At 46.1% G+C, this 24380-nt stretch overlaps 1 protein-coding gene across 2 annotated transcripts in view; it reads right to left on the reverse strand.

Annotated features, from left to right (window-relative positions):
• The window catches only part of Slc16a14 (solute carrier family 16 member 14), a 31348-nt gene extending 11483 nt beyond the window's left edge, over positions 1-19865 (reverse strand). The window contains exons 1-3 of one of the 2 annotated variants that reach the window (XM_090354992.1): positions 19556-19865; positions 12434-12705; positions 4893-5036 (exon numbers count right to left, since the gene is read on the reverse strand). In XM_090354992.1, coding sequence (XP_090211118.1) covers positions 4893-5036; positions 12434-12692 — 403 coding nt within the window. In that variant the 5' untranslated portion in view covers positions 12693-12705; positions 19556-19865. Of the gene's footprint in view, positions 1-4892; positions 5037-12433; positions 12741-19555 lie in introns of those variants that run through there. The other variant, XM_090354991.1, reaches the window with a different exon arrangement.
• Between the last annotated feature and the right edge of the window lie 4515 nt (positions 19866-24380).

Consider the following 24380-nt stretch of genomic DNA (forward strand, 5'->3'; position numbering starts at 1 on the left):
ACATTCTACTTAGAAGAATTCCATTCCCCAGAGCCCCTACCCTACTCCATTTTTCTTTTTTTCCTATGGGATGGAGGCATATGATTTATGTGGTAGCACAGGGCCTGGTACATAGCAGATCAATGGCAGAAAGTTCTATGGCTAGATACAATGATCAAATTTTGATATAACAGCAATTTTTTTCCAAGCAAAACTAATTTTACAGCTCTAAGACTAAAGTACAAAGAAAATTGGCTGCAAAATAGGTACACCTGGAACCAGTCACCAATAGCTCATGCCAGTAATCTGAGCTACTCAGACAGCTGAGATCTGAAGATTGTGATTCAAAGCCAGTATGGGCTGGAAACTTTGTGAGACTCTTCAGCTAACCACTAAAAAACCAGAGATAGAGCTGTGGGTCAAGTGATAAAGCATTAGTCTTGAGCAACCAAATTCAAGGATTGTGCCCAAGCCTAGAGTTCAAGGCCAGGACTGGTACACACACATACACACCAGAAAACGGGTGCATCTGTGGCTTTTTTAAAACAGCAATTACAACCCTGCATTGACTAATATAGGACAAGTGTGTCCTGAGGCCATTTGTCACTGAACAAACATCATAAAGGTACTCATACAAACTACAATGGCTATGTCAGTCGGTGATACAATTTCATGGGACCCCTGTCATAGGTACACTTTATCATTGACCCAAATGTCATACAGCCCAGCCTGCATTTATTAAAGAACCAACTGATTCTTTGATATTAAGAATGAAGCAGCATTATCACCTTCATGACACCATTGGGAATATATAGTAGAAAGAATCCAGATGTCTTTGAGTATGAATCCTATTCTGCTTTCTTTAAAGAACATATGACTTTGATCAAGTCAGTTAAACACTCTTTGGCTCAGCTTTCTCATTGGTAAGTCAGAGACAACACCATCTGCTGTTTCTATGTTGTCCTGAGACACATTAATTTACATATGTTTGCATGCATTACATATGTAAATCATATGTAAATGTAACATGCCGGTGTTGTAACAGGGTCAATTAGTGTTAATCTCTTACTTCTTACAACAGTTACTGGCTAGTGAAACAGTTTAAATCAAATTCAAAGTAAGGTTTTAACAAATAATGACTTAGTGAATTTTCATCACTTCCACTGTTAGCAACTCAAGACCAGTTCTGTAACCACCTCCTCCAGATTATTTTGAAGCAAAATCCTGAATATATTATTTTATGTAAGAATATTTTAGGATAAATCTCCAGATGTAAGAATTACTTGAGCATCATAATTGTATCATCTTATTTGAATAAAAAATAGTCTCTTGATATCATCAAATATCCAGAAAATGTTCAAATTTCCAAATGTCTTATAGATGACTATTAAAAAAAAAAAATCTAGCACTTGTGTGCTTAAATCAGGACCAAAAGGAGATTCACATGCTGCTTTGTTGGTATCTATGCTCGGTCTCTGTGGGCCTTTTCTTCTTTTTCCTTGCAATTTGTTTATTGAAGAAATAGGGTCATTTGTCCTGTAGAATCTGTCACACTCCAGAGTTTGCCAGTGTCCCCAAATACAGTTTAATTAAGAAAAATGCAATCATAGTAATTAACATCCTATGTTTTTTGTTTTTGTTCTTTTTGAAAAAGGCTTCAAACACTTGTGATTCTCCTGCCTTAGCCTCCTGAGTGCTGTGATTACAAGAAGGTACCATACCAGGCTAGTAATACCTCAATTTCATATAGCTATAGATTTCCAAATAGCAGTCATATGAAATGACTCATAGAAATAGGACTGAAGGACATGAGCATAAGAACAATGTTAATTCTATGTGGTATAAAATAAATGCTGTCAACAAATGCAGCAGGGGTATTCATGAGACATTATGTTTAAAATGAACTATACAACTTGGGGTGGGGACAGAGGGAAAAACTGGGGCAGAGCAAAGGAAGGGGTGACATTGTCCAAAAAAGGAATGTGCTCTTTACCTGACGTACATAACTGTAACCCCTCTGTACATCACCTTTATAACAATTTTTTTAAATGCCTCCATGTGTGAGGAAAAACGTCTGTGTCCAGTGTTAGAAGCATCATATTGCTGTTATGAAACCCATTCATGCCCTCCCCTTTTTTTTTGGTAGTACTGGAGTTTGAGCTCAGGGCTTTGCACTAGCTAGACAATGCTCTACCTCTTACGTCTGCAATTCTCTTTTTGCTGTAGTTATCTTCCTTCTTTTCTCCCTCTCACCTCCCTCCTCCCTCCCCCTCTCTCTTCCTTCCTTTTGTTACTTCTTTCTTTTGTTCTCATTTTCCTTCCCTCTTTGCCTCTCCCATCCTCTCTTTCCTTCCCTCTTTCTCCCCCCTCCTCTCTCCTTCCATTCCTCCTCCTCCCCTTTCAGGCCAAGACTGGGACTCAAACTTGGTACCTGACAATTTCCCTCATTGACTAGCATTTTACTAACTAAGTCACGTCCCCAAATCCTGTTGTTTATGTATATATTTATTTTATTTTTGTCAGTCATGGGGCTTGAACTCTGGGCATGGGCATTGTCCCTGAGCTCTTCAGATCAAGGCTACCTCCCTACCCCTTAAGCCACAGCACCACTTCCAGTTTTCTGGTGGTTAATTGGAGATAAGAGTCTCATGGACTTTAGTACTTTAGTGCCCGGGCTGGCTTTGATCTCAGTCTCCTGAGTAGTTAGGATTACAGGCGGGAGCCACCATGCCCCAATGTTGTGTGTTTTTTGTCTTGCTTTGTTTTGTTTGTTTGTTTTGCCAGTCCTGGGACTTATACTTAGGGCATGATCACTGTTCTTGGGCTTTCTCAAGACTAGAGCTCTCCACTTGAGCCACAGCACCACTTCTGGCTTTTCTATGTGTGTGGTACCAAGGAATTGAACCCAGGTCTTCATGCATGCTAGATGAGCACTCTACCACTAGGCCAAACTCTCCACCTGTTGTGGTTATTTTTGAGACAAAGTTTTGTTCTTAGCTTAGACTGCCCTGGACCACTCTGGTTGTGTGTGAGATGGGGTCTCACTGCTAGCCTGAACATTCCTGGACCACAATCCTCCTGTTTATACTTCTTACTGTAGCTGGAGTGACAGTACCACTATACCGACCCAGCCTTTTCTGTTGAGAAAGAATCTTAAGAACTTATTTCTCCTGGGCCGGCCTAGACTTGTGAGTCTCCTGCATATGCTACGACACACAACTATTGGTTGAGAGGATCTCACAACCTTGAGCTACACTCACCCTGATGTCCTCCAGAATAGCGAGGGTTATAGTTGTAAGGGACTGGTGTGTGACTCTGCTTTCCATAATCAGCACAGTTCTCACAGAAGCTTAAGGGATATGTAGACTTAGTTAAAGCCTCAAAAATATCAAAGCAGAGCTCTGGGCCAACTCTTCAGATCCAGTTTAAAGGAGGCATGGAAAAGGCAGCTTGAGCACGGAAGATGTCCAGGGGGAGACAAAGAATCCTATGGTCCAGGTCAGCATGGATGGAGAGACAGTAGCTTTAGGAACCAGGCAAACCTTGGCAAAGCTGTAGAAACTTGCCCAGAATTCCATGGTTGAAGCAAGTTGCTAGAGAGGTATCCATCTGTTTAGTAGGATGGTATTACCTGACAGTTGAACTGTTTATATTTTATACATATATAATATTTGATATATATGTATCTCATAGATCTGGGTTCTAACGCTTCCTGGAATGAAGAAGAATATCAACAAAATCTGCCCCCTGCAAAGGCCAAAATTCCAAGCCAACCTTTTTTGTTTTTTTCTGCCAGTCCTGGGGTTTGAATTCAGGGCCTGAGTTTTGTCCCTGAGTTTTGGTGGTCAAGGCTAGCACACCCTACCACTTGAGCCACAGTGCCACTTTCAGCTTTTTCTGAATATTTTATTGGCATCTCACAGACTTTCCTGCCTGGCCTGGCTTTGAACCTCCATCCCCAGATCTCAGCCTCCTGAGTAACTAGGATTATAGGCGTGAGCCACCAATGCCTGGCTCAAACCAACTTTTTTTTATTATTGTATTTTTTATTTCTTGTCAATTCTGGGGCTTTAACTCAGGGCCTCAGTGCTGTCCCTGAGCTTCTTTTGTTCAAGGCTAGTGCTCTACCACTCTAACCAAAGCATCACTTCTGGCATTTTCCGTGTATGTGGTACTGAGGAATCAAATCCAGGGCTTCCTGCATTCTAAGCAAGCACTCTACCACTAAGCCACATTCCCTGCCCTCAAACTAACTTTTAACACATGTCCAATGTGTTATTTATCCGGAAGATTGTAGCTCTGTATGCAAAAATGACCAGGACAGGTCAGGTTCTTTGACACCTAATTGCACAGGGAAGTAACTCATTAGGTGTCTGAATACTGTGCCTGTTGCTAAAGGAAATTACAGCTGGGAAAACATTTCCCAGTACACAGCCAACTACTGGGCAGTCAATTTCAATCTGTCCCTGGGGATGACACCTCCTTGAGCTCACGATTTGCTTCTCAGAATCCCTCCTTCCCACGTGTGCATGACTCGCTCCTTCATTAAGTCCAACTGGCCGGAAAGCATAGTCATTCTGTGATTCACCCTCCATTCAATTAAATGCAAAAACGGTTTTCATTCCCTTAACATTTACCTACTCCCCAACAGAAGTGTCCCCAACTCTCTTTTTCCCCTTCCTCCAGGAGAACGGTCTCACATTGAAAAGCAGGCATAGGAAGTTTACAGTTGAATTTGCTTCTGTGATGAGGTCAGTTTCCCCACACTGGAACCCTGAGGCCCCTCAGAGCACTGGTGGGGGCGGGGCACAAACCAGGAGAGTTGCCGTGAGTCTCTTTTCTTCAGGATGAAGCCCACTGCCCACATGCCTAATACAACATACAGACCAAAATCCTAAGAAGAACATGCTTACCGGCGGCCACTCCGAAAGTGATGAAAAGACAATGCACGTTGGTGGCGTAGGCGCTCAGCACCCAGCCCAGGGAGCTCACGAGGCCTCCGATGATGGTGGTTTGCCGACACCCGCAGGTGTTAATGAAGAAGCCGATGAAGGGCCCTGCCACAGAGCATCGGAGAAAGCATTGACTAGTGGTGCTACAGTTCCCTGTTTCCTTAGGAAATCCTCATGCCCAGACAGAGTAACACATCAGGATGGCTGTTAAATAAGGCCAAAACAAGCCAAGCACTGGTGGCTCACGCCTGTAATCCTAGCTACTCAGGAGGCTAAGATCTGAGGATTGTGATTCAAAGTCAGCCCAGAGGAGATAAATCCAAGAGACTCCTATCTCTAATTAACCACGAAAGGATCAGGAGAGATATGGTTCAAGTGGCAGAGTACTAACCTTGAGCAAAAGGGCTAAGGGACAATACCCAGGTTCTGAGCTCAAGCCCTTGTATTGGCACCAAAACAAAACAAAAAAAGTAAAGCATAAACCCCTTTCAGCATGCAGAGAGGCAGGGGAGGGGAGACTTGGAGTCATCAGAAAGCAAAAGGAATTCTAGTACTAAAACAGACCCAGAGGCTCATTCTTCTTCAAGTTGTCAAGGCACGTCACTCTGTAGATGTATTTTTCTGACTCCAAACAAACATGGAAAACATTTGGAATCAGTTGACAATATTTAAACATTAATAAGATTCACACAGAAAACAAAACACCAATGACAACCAAAACTAGTTTTTCAAAGATTCCCGTCCAGCTGGAGCCATGTGGTGTTTGGCCCCTGTGTGGCCGGGTCATAGTCTCCCCACTTCCCCCTGGCCTCACACCGGCCTCCCAGCCTCAGCTGCCTTATTTGTTTGCCATTTTTACTTATTTGAGCTTTTGACCCCATATCCAAAAGGAACACAAGAAGGGAGATGTGAAACCTTGGCGTACAGCCTATTGTCATGACAACACAAATCAAGCTGTAAAAGTACTGATTGTCATTGTTTCAACATTCAGTCCCTGCTGACTCTCCAGGTCCTTGACTGTCAGACCCAACAGGCTATGCATTTAAGATGGTGTGGAGACAAGGGAACTCACCTTACAGGGCAAGGATGTACACTATGCAAGTGGGTTGCCTAGCAGCCAGTTCTAGATAATGTACTACATGCTCATCGCTTCCTTATTCTACTGATTTTGTGCCACTCCTGGAGTTTGAACTCGAGGCTGATACTCTTGCTTAACTTTTTTGATCAAGGCTAATGCTCTACCTCTTGGGCCATGGCTATACTTCCAGCTTTTCCCTAGTCTGCAAATAAGAATTTCTTGGATTTGTCTACCCATGCTCTCTGCCATGATCTTTAGATCTCAGCCTGCTCAGTAGCTAGGATTGTGGTCTTGAGCCTCTGGCCTCTGGCCTGCAGCTTTGGTTTTTAATCATCAGTCTCCCTGGTTTTCTTCCTGATTTTGTGGTGACTTCTGATTTCTTCAAAGCTGAATGCCTTGTGATCCATAATCTGTGTTCAAATAGCAATCCAGATTTTAGCAATACAATGTGATTTAGAAAGAGAGTCCAAACTGAGTAGCCCCTTATTTTGGATTAATATGTTTTAAAGATTGGGGTGAGAATAAACTCGAACATTCTACCAGTGGATCCACACCCCCAGTCTTTTGGCTCTTGGTTCTATAGATAAGAGACTGGTGCTTCGCCCGGGCTAGCCCCAGTCAGTGATCCTCCTTAGTTGTTTTTTTTTTTTTATTTGCCAGTCTGGACTTGAGCTCAAGGCATGAGCACTGTCCTTGGACTTATTCTCAAAGCTAGAGCTACACTACTTCCGACTTTTTTCTATGTATGTGGTACCAAGGAATTGAACTCGGGTCTTCGTGCATGGTAGGCAAGCACTCTACCACTAGGCTAAACTCCTGGCCCAGTAATCCTCCTTACTATTGGACATCATAGGTTTGCACCACCATGCAGGCTTGCTTCTGAGATACAGTCTCTCACTTTTTTGCCTGACGTCTCCACCTAGGATCCTATTGTATCTCCTGAGAGGACATAGGGAATTGCAGGGATGTACCACCATGCTGGCATCATACTTCATGTAGTTACTTCTCATTCTTCAAAATCACTACAGTCACTATTCAAAATCTAATTAAACCCTGAGTTTCTTTCCTTAGCCTAAACTAACATTAATTCTTTAAAATACTCCAGCTATTTTCGTGTTGCTCTTTGGATGTATAGTCTGTCAATGAATTTATTTCTGTCTTTTATTTATTTATTTTTTGTGGTGCTGGGGATTTGACTCAGGGTCTCCCATGTGAGACAGGGCAAGGGCTGTGCCCCTAAGTCACACACCCGGTCCTACTCAGTGTTTTTGAGAGCACTTTATCGTAAATATCATGAGGATAAAAAGTTAACATATATTTAGCCAGGCACTGGTGGCTCACGCCTGTCATCCTAGCTACTCAGGAGGCTAAGATCTGAGGATCATAGTTCCAAGCCAGCCAGGGCAGGAAAATCCATGACATTCTTATCTCCAGTTTTAACTACCAAAAAGCTGGAAATGGAGCTATGGCTCAAGTAGTAGAGCATTAACTTTGAGTACAAAGCTCAAGAACATGGCTCAGGCTCTGGTACACATGGGCGTGCACACACACACACACACACACACGCACGCACACACGCACGCACGCATGCACATGCACACAAATTAAGCCCATGGATATAAAATGGTATAAAATTCTGAAGGAATTTGGGAGGGAGGCAATCGAAATTCAGATTCCTTAAGCTGAAGATATTTTTTTCACTTCTGTTCTTGGATTTTTGTTTTTCTAAATCCATATTCACTTGACCAAGCCAAACTTGCATGACTGCGTGATAAAAAAAAAAAAGCAGGCCGGGAGTTTGGCCTAGTGGTAGAGTGCTTGCCTAGCATGCACGAAGACCCGGGTTTGATTTCTCGGTACCACATACATAGAAAAAAGCTGGAAGTGGTGCTGAGGCTCAAGTGGTAGAGCTCTAGCCTTGAGAAAGTCCAAGGACAGTGCTCAGGCCCTGAACTCAAGCCCAGGACTGGCAAAAAAAAGCAGAAGGGCCAAAAGTTTGGCCTAGTGGTAGAGTGCTTGCCTAGCATGCATGAAGGCCTGGGTTCGATTCTTCAATACCACATACATACAAAAGGCCAGAAGTGGTGTTGTGGTTCAAGTTGTAGAGTGCTAGCCTTGAGGAAAGCCCAAGGACAGTGTTCAGGCCCTGAGTTCAAGCCCCAGGACTGGCAAAACAAAACAAAACAAAACAAATCATACAACAACAACAAAAGAAAACTGGGGAGAAAAAAAAAAGAGTTAACCCAAAAGTGTGCTTCCAATGATCAGAAAATGGAAATTCATTCTTATTCTATTCTAATCCACTTCCAGCACTAAGGAGGCAATGGAGGACCCAGTTCTGGAGTCAAACATGTCAGGTGTAAAACCTGTCCCACTCACTCACTGACCCCTTTGGAAAGTTACTTAGGGTCTGCTAGACTCACCTGTCCTTCCTCTAGAAGATGGACAGGATGGACTAGCCTAGTGCATCTGACATGGAGCGTCATCACGCCGGCTCCTGGGTTGGAAGAGTGCTGTGTATTTCAACATATCTCCATCCAGCCTGTACTAGAAAGTTTATGATAATGAACAGCGATTTCTGGTCATGTCAAACCTCTTGACTCGATGTGGTAGGATATCAGAGATCCAGGCAAATGAGGCTCAGCCAGCAGGGAGCTAGAAATGTTAGATGAGGCCAGGTGCCAGGGCCTCATGCCTGTCATCCTAGCGACTCAGGAGGCTGAGATTCCAGGATCTCAGTTAAAAGTCAGCCCAGGGCAGATAATCCAATAGACTCTTACCTCCAATAAGCAAACAGAAAGTAGTGGTGGTAGAGCACCAGCCAGGAGTGAAGAAGCCAAATGAGAGTATGAGGCTCTGAGTTCAAATCCCAGTACAGGAACAGAAATTTAAAGAAGATTGATTCATATTTCACTATTCCTGAGTGCATCTCCAAAACCATGTCCAACCATTAAGCACTAGATTCTACCTGCTCATTTCTATAACACTTGTGAAACAAAATTGTATCCAAGACAACCTTACTAGATAGTTTGAAAATACTGGCCTTGTTCTAGTTAGTTGTTTGTTTGTTGTTATTGTTGTTTTTTCTTTTATCTACTTTTTACATTGATCTACATTTTGTAGAAACACAATTTTTTTTTTTGAGAAGACAGGATGACATCCAACATAAATTCCAAAACATTCTCCATGTTAAAATAAACCTGTCTGCATTTATCGTATGACAAACACACCCAGTATTTTTTTCTGGGAGTTTACTGGTTAATTTTTTGGTAGGGGTCTTTGTGCTGGTCCTAGGGCTTTAACTCAGGGCCCCACATTCTTTGTTTGGCTTTTTCATTCACAGTTGATCCTCTGTCACTGGAACTATACCTCCACTTATAATGATTCATCAGTAATCCTCTCATACTCACAGATGTGCCCTTAATTTGAAAGCCAGCTTAGTATTAATTTTCTTTCTTATTTTGAGAGGGGAGGCGACACACATACTTGCACACCACACAGTGTGGAAAATAACCTTTTGCCCTGTTTTCTGTCATTAGCACCGCTGGTGTTATTAACATTGTTTCATTGACAGAATAACTTGGAGTAAATGCCAGCCAAGAGCATCAGCTCTCGGAATTCTAATTGAGCAATTAATTAGTAGTGTAGAAATCACAGATTCCAATCACACACACATTTGCCTGTCTAATACATATTCACAAAGCCAGAAAAGCTCGAGAGGCTTTTATAAGTTTTCTGTATAAAATAGGAAAATGGTGGCCAAGTGCTGGTGGCTCACACTTGTAATTTCCTAGCTACTCAGGAGGCTGAGTCTTATGGTTTGAAGCCACCTAAGAAGCAAAGTCCATAATATTCTTATCTTCAACAAACTACTTAACAACAACAACAACAGAAAGCCAGAAGTGGAACGGTGGCACAAGTGACAGAGCATTAGCCTTGAGCAAAACAGCTCGGCACCCAGGTCCTAATTTCAAGCCCCAGGACTGGCACCAAAAGAAAAACAAACCAGGTGCTGGTGGCTCATGCCTATAAGTCTACTTACTCAGGAGGTTCAAAGCCAGTGCAGGCATGAAAGTCCGTGATAAACACCAATTATCTGCCAGAAAAAACAGAAGTGGCGCCGTGGCTCAAGTAGTAGAACACTAGCTTTGAGCTGGAGAGCTCAGAGACAGCACGCAGCCCAGAGTTCAAGTCCCCAAAACAAAAAAACACAACAAAACAAAAACTGTCACAGCTTTTACTTTCAAGTGAAACAACTGAAAACCATAAGGGAATAGTGGTGGTAATTGCCTTAGAGGATTGCTAAAAGAATGAAATAATATTAAATGAGTTAGCATAAGGAAAATGACTTCATATGTGATAGTTGTTCCCAACCTGAAAAACACATTAGCCAAAATAACAATTATGATAACTTCTTGGTTCAGAATCTTTGGAGATTGCCGAGTAGTTAGGTTTAATTTAAAAATACAAGAATAAACTAGGCACTGGTAGCTCACACCTGTAATCCTAGCTACTCAGGAGGCTGAGATTGGAGGATCAAGGATCAAAGCCAGGGAGGGGGCAGGGAAGTCTGTGAGACTCTTATCTCCAATTAACCAGCAGGAGGCCAGAAAGAGAGGCAGCCAGGCCTTCATGCTTATTTTTCTTATGCATTTTTAATTATGTTTAAGCTGTAGGGAAAAAGGAAGCGTGATAAGTCTGAAGAAGCAGTCACAGTGACCTAGTTTCCTCCCAGTTCTACACTGGGTCTTGCTAGTTATTAACAGCATCAGAAGAAACCTACCATTTTAGCTGGAAGACAACAAAATTGTGTTCCTGCTCTCCACTCTGCTCATCTTGCTGGTGAAACGCCTGGCTCTGCAGATGGGCAGTGAGACTCTGGCCTGGGCAGGGACTGCAATATTTAGTGCTTGATGTCTACAAATCTGTTATTGATTTTCCTTACAGCCAAAAGGACACCCATGACAAAGGATTTGATCAATGAATTAAGAGTTTTAAGATACAAAAACATGGGCCTGGAGTTTGGCCTAGTGCTTGCCTAGCATGTACAAAGGCCCAGGTTTGATTCCTTGTGCACCACATATATAGAAAAAGCAGGAAGTGGTGCTGTGGCTCAAGTGGTAGAGCTCTAGCCTTGAGAAAGCCTAAGAACGGTGCTCAGGCCCTGAGTTCAAAGCCAGGATTGGCAAAAAAAAAAAATGCAAAAACAGAATCATGTAGAGAAAAGTATGCATAATGGGTACCAGTAACTCATGCCAGTAATCCTAGCTACTCAGGAGACTGAGATCTGAGGATGGTGAGTCAAAGCCAGCCTGGGCACTAAAGTCCGTGAGACTCTTATCTCCAGTTAACTACCAGAAAACAGGAAGTGGTGCTGTGGCTCAGGGGGTAGGCTCAAGGGGTAGCCTTGAGCTGAAGAGCTCAGGGACGGCACCCAGGCCCAGAGTCCAAGCCCTACAACTGCCCCCCCCCCAAAAGGAATATTCAGAAAAAACTTTTTTAAAAATTCAAACTGAAATAACTTCAGTCTATACTATCATATGATTAGTATACACAAACACTATGCTATATATTATATATTCATCAGTATCAAACAGAACTGGGCACAGTGGCACACACCTATAATCCAGCACTCATGAGGCTGAGGCAGAAAGGTTTTGAGATTGATGGAAGTCTGGTCCACAGAGTGAGACCCTGTCTTAGAAATAAAACAAATGTCAAAGATAATAATAATCTATGGCTCTAATGACTCATAACACTTAAGGAAGAAGATCTGGGACAAAAGAGTATTTTCAAATGACAATATTTACAACATTCAAATAGTTGAATCATACAAAAACGACAGTGTACCATTCCAACTCCCTAGATAAGAAGAGTCAAATTCAGAGAGACGGGAAATGAAATGGAGTAGTGAGGACAGGAGCGTGGGGAGTTAGTTCTGGAGATGGAAGGTGATGGGGGCCACACACCCTGTGAAAGAATTCAGTAGCACTAAACTGTACACCTAAAAATCGTTAAAATGGCCATTTGTGTATGGTGTGTGTATGTGTGGGCACACCAGTCCTGGGGCTTGAACTCAGGGCGTAGGAACTGTCCATGAGCTTTCTTTCAAGGCTAGCACTCCACTTGAACCACAACTCCACTTCTGACTTTTTTAGTGCTTAACTGGAGATACAAGTTATATGGACTTTGCTGCCCTCGCTGGCCTGCAACAGCAATCCTCAGATTTCAGCCTCCTGAGTAGCTAGTATCACAGGCGTGAACCACAGAGCCTGGCTATGATGGCAAATTGCATGCTCTGCCTATTGACATGAGTGGCATTAGCACACCTCCTATGCAATGGCGCCACCAGGGAGAACGCTGCTTGCAGCGAGGCATTGGCGTGCTACAGTTACTGTTGTAGGACAGTTGCCCGGGAACATACCCACAATCAAGGTGATTCCCATGCTCAGAGAGCTGACCCAGGCTGTGAGGCCGCGGCTCTGGTGGAACTCCTCCAGCCACTCCACATTGAGGACTCCCAGGGCCATCTGGGAGCCCATGACGAGGATGTGCACAAAGAAAGAGGAGAGGACCATCATCCACGCCCACCCGCCATCGATGTCTGGGTGGGGCTTGAGCGTCTTCTCGTCCTTGGGGTCATCTTCAAAATCATAGCCCACGTCTTCATGACTTGTATACATGGTCCAAGAGTCTCTGAAATACACACAGCAAAGAATTCCACTGAGCATCAAAGCAAAAGGGCATCTGCATCCTCTTTGTCTCCCAGCCCGGCCTTCCACCCCGAGCCCACGGCCTCCGACAGCCCACGGGGATCAGAGTCATCATTGTCACGTGGATTGGGGAATGTTCCTTCTCAAGTGCTCTTCACGAAACTCGTTTGCCCTCCTTCCCAGTCATCCTATATAGAGATATTATATGTAAGCATTGCTGTTTGATTGAGTCCTGAAGCTTCAACTCAGGACCCGGGCATAATCCCTGCGCTTTGTTTTGCTCAAGGCTGGCACTCTACCACTTGAGCCATGGCTCCACTTCTGGCTCTTTTGGTGGTTCTCTGGAGAGTCTCACAGACTTTCCTGCCCAGGCTGGCTCTGAACTGCAAATTTTCAGTGGCAGCAAATATTAAAGTTGGAAGCCACAGGCATCCAGATATAATCTTGGAAAGACTCAGAGAGGGGAAGTGATTTCCCAAGGAGTAAGAGCAAGTGATGGAGAGAGAAAGGGAGAGAAGGAGAGAAAGAGGGAAGGAGAAAGAGAAAGGGAAATCTGAGAAAAAACCACTGATTTCAGACACTGAGAAGGTAAGGATCAAGAGGAACATGGTTCAGGTTTAAGCCAGGCAAAACAGCACCCAGTCTCCGCAAATGGACTGGGAGTGGTGGTTCACACCTACCAACCTGAGTTTTGGTCAAAGGCTGGTTCTGGGGAGAAGGTAAGAGAGACTACCTGAAAAGAAATGAGAGCAAAAGCAGGTGTGGCTGAAGAGGTAGAGAGCCTGCCTGGCAAGTGTTAGGCCTGAGTTCAAATCCCAGTTCTGTCAGAAAGGGACAGGAGAGAAGAGGAGGAGAGAGGAGGGGAAGGGGGAGAAGAGGGGAAGTGAGAGGGGAGGGGAGAAGAGGGAAAGTGGGAGGGGAGGGGAGATATGAAGACAACAATGGTCCTGGAGCTGGTGGGATGTGTTAGTCTTGATCACGGAAGGATAGATGGAGCTGAGATGGAAGACTGGACATCACTGGTGAACAGGAAGTTTGGTCACTGCGGGGCCTCCATGTTCAGGAAAGTGACTACCTAGAAGACTATGTGATTGCTGACCATTCAAAGACCCCACCGTGGGCTGCAGAGCTGCAGGGTGCCAGCCAAGGGCACTGCCCCACCCCTTCCTGTAGTCAGGTGCGTAGTGTACCCAACACCACACATGCCTCAGCTGCTCTACTTTGTTTCATTCAGCGCCAGCAGGTCTAGACAATCATGGAGAATGCTCCCCCATGAAAGGGTGCTTTCAAACAAGTAGGCTGAGCTTCACATTTCATATTAGGCTCTTTCACTCATCTTTGTGTGTTTGTTTGTTTAGTCACTGTTGGTGGTGGTAGGGCTCTCGAGCTCTTTTGCTCAAGGCTAGTGCTCTACCACTTTGAGCCATGACACCTCTTTCAGTTTTCTGGTGGTTAATTAGAGATAAGAATCTCACAGACTTTGCTCCCAGGCTGGCATTGAACCTCCATCCTCAGATCTCAGTCTCCTGAGTAGCTACGATTACAGGTGTGAGTCCCCAGCGCCCAGCTTCTATCACTGATCTTTTGGTAAATCACATTCTACAGATGACTTTGAGGAGCTTGTAGCTTTACGGTCAGCGCAGCACGGATGTGACCCTAGCTAGTCACAACAGTTTGGAGAGTAAACCCGTAAGAGCTGAGAACAGTTGAGGCCCCTTCTGAGCCATGGAGTCTGGGACAGCTTCGTGTCCCTTCATGGGACACTGGGCAGGACAGCGGGTTGTAGCTGTGGCAAAGAACCAGACCTCGAACAACGTCACTCTGTGCTCACGTGGAAATTTCATTTCTGTTTAAGGTTCCAAGTCTCAGCCTTCTGCGTAGCCACCAGCGCCCAGCCTCAATCTTCTTTGCCTTCAAGAGCACAGCTCGCTGCTAGGGCAACACTCTGCTGTTCCCAAGTAAATGCCAGTATTCTCTGGAGAATTTCTCTGTTTGCACATTGGACAAGAGAATTGGATTGATTCAAATTACACAGTGCCTACAGCAGTGTCGACACACCTGGCACCTGGGCTAAGAGTTATAATCATTTTTCTTTTCCTTCTTTCCTCCTCCTTCTCCTCCTCCTCTTCTTCTTTTTCTTCTCCTTTTTTTCTTCTTCCTCTTCTTCTTCCTCCTCTTCTCCTCCTCCTTTTCTCTTTTTCTTCTCTTCTTCCTTTTCTCCTTCTCCTCCTCCTCCTCCTCCTCCCCTCTCTTCCTCCTTCTCCTCCCCTTCTCCTTCTTTTTTTTTTTTGCCTAAAGGCAGCACAGCATGATATGGTTGTGACAAAATAAAAGTGACCTCACGTCTACCACATTTGAAGATTTCACCTTGTACAAAGCTGGGAAGCATGGAACTGGCATGGACAGTAGAAATGAACTCAGGGCCTTGTGACCTTGCTTGGCTTTTTCTGCTCAAGACTGGCACTCTACCACTTGAGTCATACCTCTACTTCCAGATTTTTTCTTGTTAACTGTACATCAGAGTCTCAGATTTGTTTTTTTTTTTTTGAACCTGGGTTGGTTTCTAACCTTGATCCTCAGATCTCAGGCCCTCAAGTAGCTAGAATTAGAGGCTTGAGTACCATTGCTGGGCTTATACTTTTTTTTTTTGCCAGTTGTGGGGACTGAACTCAGGGCCTGAGTGCTGTCCTTGGGCTTTCTCAAGGCTAGACCTCTACCACTTGAGCCACAGTGCCACTTCCAATTTTTTTTTTTCTATGCATGTGGTACCAAGGAATCAAACTCTTCATTCATGCTAGGCAAGCACTCTTACCACTAGGCCAAATTCCCCAACACTTATGCTTTTCCTCTGTACTAGACTTGAACTCAGGACCTCATGCTATCAGTTGGTTCTTTTTGCTTAAGGCAGGTACTCTACCCCTTGAGCTATGTCTCTGCTTCTGGATTTTTGCTAGTTATTTGGGGGAGAATTTTACAGATTTGTCTGGCTGGGCTGGATTTGAACCTTGATCTTCAGATTTTGACCTCCTGAGTAGACTTGCAGTTTAAGTATCAACTAGGTTAGTGGTTAAGCTTAGTGGTTCATGCATGTAATCTTAGCTACTTAGTAGGCAAAACTGAGGAAGATCATGGTTTAAGGCTAGTTTAGGCGAAAGTTGGAGAGACACCATCTCAACCAATGAAAAGCTGGGCGTGGCAGCAAGCACACATCCTTCTAACAACACAGGAAGAGGATGTAAGAGGCTAGAAGTACAGGCTAGCCCAGGCATAAATGTGAGAACCAGCCTGAAAAACAATGAAAGCAAACAAGGCTAGGATCGCAGCTCAGGTAGTAGAGCACTGCCCAACAAGTACAAGGCTCTGACTTCAAATCCCAGTACTGAAGAAAAAAGAAAAAGATTCAACTGACTTCTAAGAGTATAACTTTGAAATAGTAAAAACAACCAACCTGGAAACATTTCTACCATCCGACACCAGTGTACAGTGCCTGTTAAACCACTCAATCGTGGGCTAGCTCAACAATGCATCTGTGAAGATACAGAAAGGTCAAGCCAAGGTGGAACTCTGGGCAGGGATTACAAGATGCACAGATGTTACGCCTCCTGCACTGCTCTGGATGGTGTTCAAACCCCTAGAAAAACATACCAGAGCTGAACAAAGAGACCAGCCTGGAGAGTAATCTTTACATGGAGATGGTCTTACAGGAAATTTCTCCCTTCCACTTACTTATTAACAGAAAGAAATTCTAAATAAATGCACATTGTAAACAAATAGGAAAATGGAGATTCCTTTCCATCTCTGAAATATCTGAATAACTCTCTTGCCTCTAAATAAGTGGCTTCATTATAAAAGAGAGACAAAGATTTAATTCAAGAGACATTTGTCTTTAGAACTCTTCCAGTCTATCTTGGGTTTGAGGCTGGAGTAAACGTGAGCGTGCGTGTGTGAGTGTGTGTGAGTGCCTGTGTGTGTGCATGTGTTCATACGTGAGCACTCTTGTGTGTCTACCCAGCCCCTTCCTAATAGAAGGGGAATGAGAGCCGGGCGCTGGTTGCTCAGATTTATAATCCCAGCTACTCAGGAGGAGATTTGAAGGATCAGGGTTCAAAGCCATGTTCGGGCAGAAAAACCCATGAGAGTCTTATCTCTAGTTAACCACCAGAAACTAGAAGTGGAGCTGTGGCTCAAAGTGGTAGAGCACTAGCCTTGAGTAAAATAGCTCAGATACAGTGCCCAGGTCTGATTCCAGGCCCATTACCAACCTCCCCCACACACACACAAAAGCCAGGGAGAGCAGAAGACAACCTAGAAGGGCTCAGAATGGGTGGGTGGTGGGTGGTATTCTCTTAGTCCTGACCAGTTACATGCAGAATCTCAAGGAACCAGAACAAGAACTAGGGATCTTGACACAGGTCTCAAAGACCCTTGTGAATGGTGGTGTCATCTTACAATAGGGAAGACAAGCTGTACTGAAGGAAGTATTTTCTCAAGTCCATTTACAACTTTAAAAAAAATGTCTGAAACACTTCTACTATAACGTTGCAGCTTTTCAACCCATGGAAATGTATTGGATGTATTAAGCATTTTTCGTGAAATATTAAGTACTTTTCTAAGGCAATGTTATGAACTTTATATTCTTCCTGAATTATTTATATTATGGGTTAAGAGGTACAGTTGCCATCAAAATGTGCTGGGCATTTCCCGTTATCTGTTCATAAATTACTGACATTGGATAACACTTAGCAGACAAATTTTACTCAAGAGGCATAACGGTGGGTTCTAGCCAATATCTGCTGCAGACTGCTAGAAGGACAGGATGGGCCAGGAGAGTCTTTCAAGACAGTTGTTTGCATTTTACTCCTTAATGGGACACACCCAGGGCTCCCTCATCCCCTCTGCAAACCCCTCCTCTGTACTGGAATTGAATTCTTACATTACACACACATACACACACACACAGTAGATGTACCATATGTAGTATAGTTATGTGTATTATATAGTATATAATATGTGTATAAGTTATATATTATCCTCAAATCCCTGCAACAAAGGGGTTTCAGTTCAACGTATCAGTTTGTGAGTACAATGCATCTCGATCAGTACCACCCCTTTTATTTTTGTATTTTATCACTCCCAACCCCACCCATCCCCTCAATTTACCTAGGTCCATTTTCCATATATGCACTGAATATTGTGACTGCTTTGCTCACCCTTCCTCTCTCCATTCACCTGCCTCCCGTCTACTTGGTGGCAGCCCCTGTACATGTTCCAGCTTTCTAGTATTCACCTTGTCCAGTTTTAAGTTCGTTGTTCAAAGGAGTTCCCTGTTAGAGTCGACCCCGGCATGTATGGCCCTGTATATGTTTACACACACATTTACAATTTAGGTCTGTTCTTGGCTTCGAGCTTGTAAGGCAAATGCTGTACAATTTGAGCCACACCCCAGTCGTTTTTCTTTTATTTTGCTTTTTTTTCCCCTGTGGGTCATGGGGCTTGAACTCAGGGCTTGGGCGTTGTCTCTGAGCTCTTCAGCTCAAGATTACTTACTGCCCTACCCCTGGGCCTGGGCGCTGGCCCTGAGCTCTTCAGCTCAAGGCCACCTCCCTATCCCTGAGCCTCGGCACCACCGGTCTTCTGGAGGTTAATTGGAGATAGACTCTGTCTTTTGTGCCCGGGCTGGCTTTGAACCGCGATCCTCAGATCTCAGCCTCCTGCGTAGCTAGGATGACAGGCGTGAGCCACCGCGCCCGGCTTCTTCGGCTTTTTGGATAAGGTCTTTTCCTTTGACATCTGTCCACTTTTGCCACAGGCCATTTTGGCCAGGAGAGGGCGCGCGCGAGGCCCAGCGCCCCAAAGGCAGGAGCCGCGGGACCCCGGGGCTGAGCCGGCTCGGACCCCCACCGGCGGGAACTAAACCAGAAATGCCTCCCGCGGGCCACTGTGCCCGGGAGGCCCCTCCGCTGCCACCGCAGCCCGACGTCTCCATGTCACTGGAAACAATGGCCAAGTTCCCTGGGAGTGAGGTCCAGATGGGCGCCCAGGCGTCCAGGGCTATCATCTCCATGCGTCCCGCGCCCTCCCTCTCCCCCAACCCACACTCCCACCCGCGCCCAGACGCGCCGCTCCCGCACGTGCGCGCGCGCGCTCGGCCAAGGCGAGCCCGCGGCTTCCCGTGCGCAGCCCTCCCGCCCCGCGGCCGAGCCCGGGGCCGAGCCCGGGGCCGCGACTTCCTGGGTGAGCAGCGCCGGCCTCCTCCGTCCCCGTCGGGCTGTGGGGGCCACCAGGCCCGGAATGGCCGCCCGGATCACTCCCCCCACTGACCCTCGCCCCGAGTGGGAGGCCTCCTTCGGCCCCGGAACCGCTGAGCCCAGACCAGCGTCGGCGGCGCCGTTCTGCGTCCTGCGGGATCCCGGCGGGCATCCCAGCGCCCCCTGCACCCCGCGCCCGCATCCCCACCGCGGGCGCCCCGCAGCCCGGCGCGCTCCAGACACACGCCCCGCAGAGAGTGGGGGGACATCCCATGCCCCCCCCTCCACCCCAAACTCCCCCAGTCTCTCCGGCCCGGCCCGGTCAAGTCGGGGTCTCCATCTGGGGCCTGGCGCGCGGCGAGGAACGATCCCGGGCGGGGCGCAGAGCGGGGGGGGGGCGCCCGTCCTCGCCGCCCGCACCCCACCCGTTCACCTCACCCCCACCCTCCCAGTCCTCTTCCCCTGCATTCCTCCACCCCCTCTCCTCCCCTTCGGCCCCTCACCTCCCTCGACCCCCTCGATCCCTCGCCCCCTCAGCCACCCAGCCCTAGCTCGCCTCGCGCCGCTCCATCCGGGGCTACTCACCGCCCGCCCGCGCGGGGCTGCGGCCTCACTCGGCTCCCGGCCCCGACCCCCGAACTTGCTCGGCTCCGAGCCCCCCGGGCCGCTGGCAGTGGAGATCCGTGGCCAGGTCGCCAGTCATCCTGAGCTGCGGGGCGCCCGCGGCCCGGGGGTCCCCACCCGGCTCGCTCGGGGCGCGGGGCTCCCGGGCTCGGCGCCTCGGTGCGGGCGGCTTTAAAAGGGGTGCGATCCGAGGCGCCCACCCCAGCCTCCTTCCAAGCGGCACGATTTCACATCTCGGCGCCGGTTCATTCTTATACCGGCTCATTCTGGTTTGGCCCGGGGGGGGGGGGGGGACGCAGCACCTCACCGGCACACTCTTGTGGCCAGCTGAAGTGCATCGCTTCCGCACGCTCCTCGCCCTTCCAACCGAGGAAACACCCGAAACCGAGCCCCCAGGATGCAGGTGAGCCACACCGCCTTCCATTCCCCTGGGCTGGGGGAGACGCCACCACCCCTCTCCCCTGAGGCCTGGCCACAACACATGGCCACTGGCACAGCGGATCCGTGTGCGGCCGCCCGGGTACCGCGCTGCCCGGTGTTCTGGACTCATCTGTCACCCACGTTCGTGAGCACGAGGCACACAATTCATCTCGGCGATCCCACCTTGCTTCCAACAGCCGCCCCCCCCCCCAACTTAAATGCTCTGCCCTTGGAAAGTCCTCCGTCCCCCCCCCCACACCCCCCAGTAAATTCGGGAATAATGAAGTCAGGGCTCTCTGGTCAGGGCTCTTCCATGGTGGTTGTTACCAAAGACTAAACTCGGTGGCTGGGAAGCGGCACACACTGTGTTACAGTTCTGAAGTCAGAAACAGGACAGGCTGGGCTAGAGTCACACTGCTGGCCCTCTGAAGGCTCCGGGGGAGAGAGCCCGGATCCATCTGTGTCTTGGCTTTCAGACTCACGAGGCCCTCACGCTCCTCTATTCCTCAAGATTATGCGGGGCCTCAGCATATCCTATCCAGACAATCTTTTTTCTTCTTTTTCTTCTTTTTTTTTAATGCCAGTCCTAGGGTTTGAACTCAGGGCCTGGGGGGTCATCCCTGAGTGGTTTTGCTCAAGGCTAACACTGTACCACCTGCACCACAAGCTCTACTTTTAGATTTTCATTGGACTGTCTCCAGAACTTTCCTGCCCTTTCCTGGCTTCAAACTGTGATCCTCAGATCTCAGCCTCCTGAGCAGCTGGGACTACAAACTAGATAAGTTTGTATTGTTCCCATACAAACATGAGTTTGTATTGTTCCTAGATGGTGGTGTATGCCCAACACCATCTCCTTAAAGTCAACCAGTTAACCTTATTACACCTGCCACTTGATTCTCCTTTTACCACAAAAGATGATATATAGTACAGATCCCAAGGATTAAGATGTGTACCTCTTCTGTTCACCAAGATTTCCCTTTTTCTTCTCTTCTTTCTCTCTTTCTTCTTCCTTTCCTTTTATTTTAGACAAAAATGGTCACATGAAAAAATATATATGTATATATATTACATGTGACCATATATATATAATATATATATATTTACATCAGTTTGCATTGGCCTTGCTTTCTTTAGGGGCACAGGAAGTTTCTGTGGGTCATCCTAAGGTTTTGTAAACCATAGAAAGAGAACGGATGTTTGTTTGGAGATGGGATGTTGCTAGACTCTGTTGAGCTGAACTGTGATCTGAGTAGATCAACATTTGCTAAGGATCTGTTAACAAGGAAATGGTTTGAAGAGGGCCAGGGGCAGAAGAAACACACCAAGTTAGGATGTTATGGAATGCTTGAGTCACGGTGCTGAGAGGGAATTGAGTTCTGGATGTGCTGTGAAGGCAGAGTCCAGAGACTTTCTCAAGGAACAGATGTGGGGTGAGAAAGGAAACAGTCCAGGAGGAATCCAAGGCTTTGACGCACATGATGAAGCATGGAGTTGTTGTTGCCTGAACAGGAAGACCGCAGCGAGTCCTGACCGAGTAAATCTAAGCTCAGATTTGGGCTTGTTAATATTTTGCTTTAACGCAGCTCACATAATAGGTAGACAATTAAATACTATACAGCAATCAAAAGGATCAATCCCATCAACATACCCTAATACTTTTCAATCTTAGCAACCAAATATTTTTAACATATTTTATTGTTATTATAAAGGTGATATGCAGTAGAATTACAGTTTCATAAGTCAGGTAATGATTACATTTCCTTCTGGACAGTGTCACCCCTTCCTTTACTCTCACCCAGTTTTCCCCTCTCCTCCCCTTATGTCCAGAAGCACCCATGCTGAATTTCTTCACCCTTTGTCCCTCCATTTCTGTGCCCCCAGCAATCAAATATTACGTGGGAAAAGAGCACCGTTTTTTTTAATATACATTTTAAGGAGTTAAAACTCAAAATGAAATCCAAGAATTATTAGGAATATACCTCAATGCAGTGAGACTTTCTACAGAGCAGAGCCAGAGAATGAACAGCATGAGACCTAAGGTGATGGCATATCGGAGTAATGGGACAGGAAAAAAGTCTGGGTGTCATGGGTTCTTGATTGTCATGCTCCTTCCTAACTTTTGTGTGGATGGCGAGTTAATGGACACTTCATTTCTAAAATATCAAAGCTGGGCATGGTGGTGCATACCTATAATCCCAGCACTCTGGAGAGTGAGGCTGGAAGATTGTAAGTTGGTGGCCAGCCTGGGCTGTGAAGCAAGACCCAGTCTCAAAAAACCTCGGGCTAGGGCTATATTTCAGTAGTAGCACACTTGCCTACCATTCACAAGGCATGGGTTCAGCAAGAATGTTCATGTACATACACCAAGAATCACCACAACAACCAAGCTTCCTTTATCAGGTAGTTCCAGTAATGCAAAGCTGGATGGCTATGTGAAGACCAATTTACTGTCATGAAGTCTGTCAATAGGATGGTGTGTCTCAGAAGACACAGAAAAAGCATTCAACAAAATGTAATGTCATTTCATGACGAAAACGGGGAACAACAGAGCTAGGGAGGGAGAGTTGGAGCTCAGATGGTAGAGTGCTTTCCTGGTGGTCTAGGGGCCTGGGGTTCAATCCCCAGTACCTGACTCCCCTTCCATCACAGGTAAATGGAATAACCACACAAGGGAACATCCCAAGAGAGGACATCCAAGAAAACCCAGCCCAAAGAGCTGGGGGAGAGGCAGAAAGCCCCACTGGAAGGGTGAGAATGTCTCCTTTTAGCTTCTGTCTGGTGCTGTGTTAGAAATTCTAAACAAGGGAAGAAAGGGGCTGGAAACGAGGCTTAGTGGTAGGGTGCCGGCCTAGCATGCATGAAGCCCTGGGTTTGAATCCTCAGTACCACAGAAACAAAAACAGCAGGAAGGGGTGCTGTAGCTCTAGTAGTACAGCAAAAAAGCTCAGGGACAGTGCCCACATCCTGAGTTCAAGTCCCAGGAGTGGTAAAACAACAAACAAAAAAACTAAAAATCAAGGCAGTGAAACATCACATTTAAGTGCTTTAAAAAAAGTTATTTTAAGGGCCGGGAGTTTGGCCTAGTGGTAGAGTGCTTGCCTAGCATGCACGAAGACCTGGCTTCAATTCCTCGGTACCACCTACATAGCAAAAAGCCAGAAGTGGTGCGGTGGCTCAAGTGGTAGAGCCCTAGCCTTAAGAAAATCCAGGGACAGTGCTCAGGCCCTGAGCCCAAGCCCAGGACTGGGAAAAAAAAAAAAAGTTATTTTAAGAAATAGAAACGGAGGGGGCCAGGAGTTTAGCCTAGTGGTAGAGTGCTTGCCTAGCATGCTTGAAGACCCAGGTTCGATTCCTAGGTACCACATACATAGAAAAGCCAGAAGTGGTGCTGAGGCTCAAGTGGTAGAGCCTTGAGAAAGTCCAGGGACAGTGCTCAGACCCTGAGCTCAAGCCCAGTTGTGGCAAAAAAAAAAAGTTATTTTAAGAAATAGAAATGGAGGGGGCCAGGAGTTTAGCCTAGCCTAGTGGTAGAGTGCTTGCCTAGCATGCTTGAAGACCCAGGTTCGATTCCTCGGTACCACATACATAGAAAAGCCAGAAGTGGTGCTGAGGCTCAAGTGGTAGAGCCTTGAGAAAGTCCAAGGACAGTGCTCAGACTCTGAGCTCAAGCCCAGGTGTGGCAAAAAAAAAAAAAAAAAAAAAAAAGAAATAGAAACAGGGGCCAGGAGTTTGGCCTAGTGGTTAAAGTGCTTGCCTAGCATGCATGAAGACCCGGGTTCGATTCCTCGGTACCACATACATAGGAAAAAAGCCAGAAATGGTGCTAAGGCTCAAGTGGCAGAGCTTTAGCCTTGAGAAAGTCCAAGGACAGTGCTCAGGCCCTGAGCTCAAGCCCAGGATTGGCAAAAAAAAAAAAAAAAAGAAAAAAAAGAAATAGAAACAGAAATAAAGGGCATCCAGAGAAGAAAGGAAAAAATAAAACCATTTCTAGCTGGGTGCAGGTGGTTCACCTATAATCCTAGCTACTCAGGCTAAGATCTGAGGATCAAGGTTAAAACTCATGAGACTTCTATCTCCAGTGAACCACCAAAAAACCAGGAGATGGGGTGTGGCTCCAGTGGTTGAGTGCCATTTCTGCCCAAGGGCCTGGGACGAGCACCAGGTCCTGATTTTATGACAAGTACAGGCACAACCAATAAAATAAATAATAAATACCATTCTTATTTGCAGATAATATCATTATTATAGAAAATCATAAGGAATTCACTAAAAGTACCAGTCAATTTCATCATACAGGATCAATTTGCAAAAATCAATGATAGTTTGATATCTTGGTAATTCCACTTACAATAGCATCAAAAGAATA

The sequence above is a fragment of the Megascapheus bottae genome, chromosome 21, assembly GCF_031878675.1.
Source record: "Megascapheus bottae isolate mThoBot1 chromosome 21, mThoBot2.hap1, whole genome shotgun sequence".
Taxonomy (NCBI): domain Eukaryota; kingdom Metazoa; phylum Chordata; class Mammalia; order Rodentia; family Geomyidae; genus Megascapheus; species Megascapheus bottae.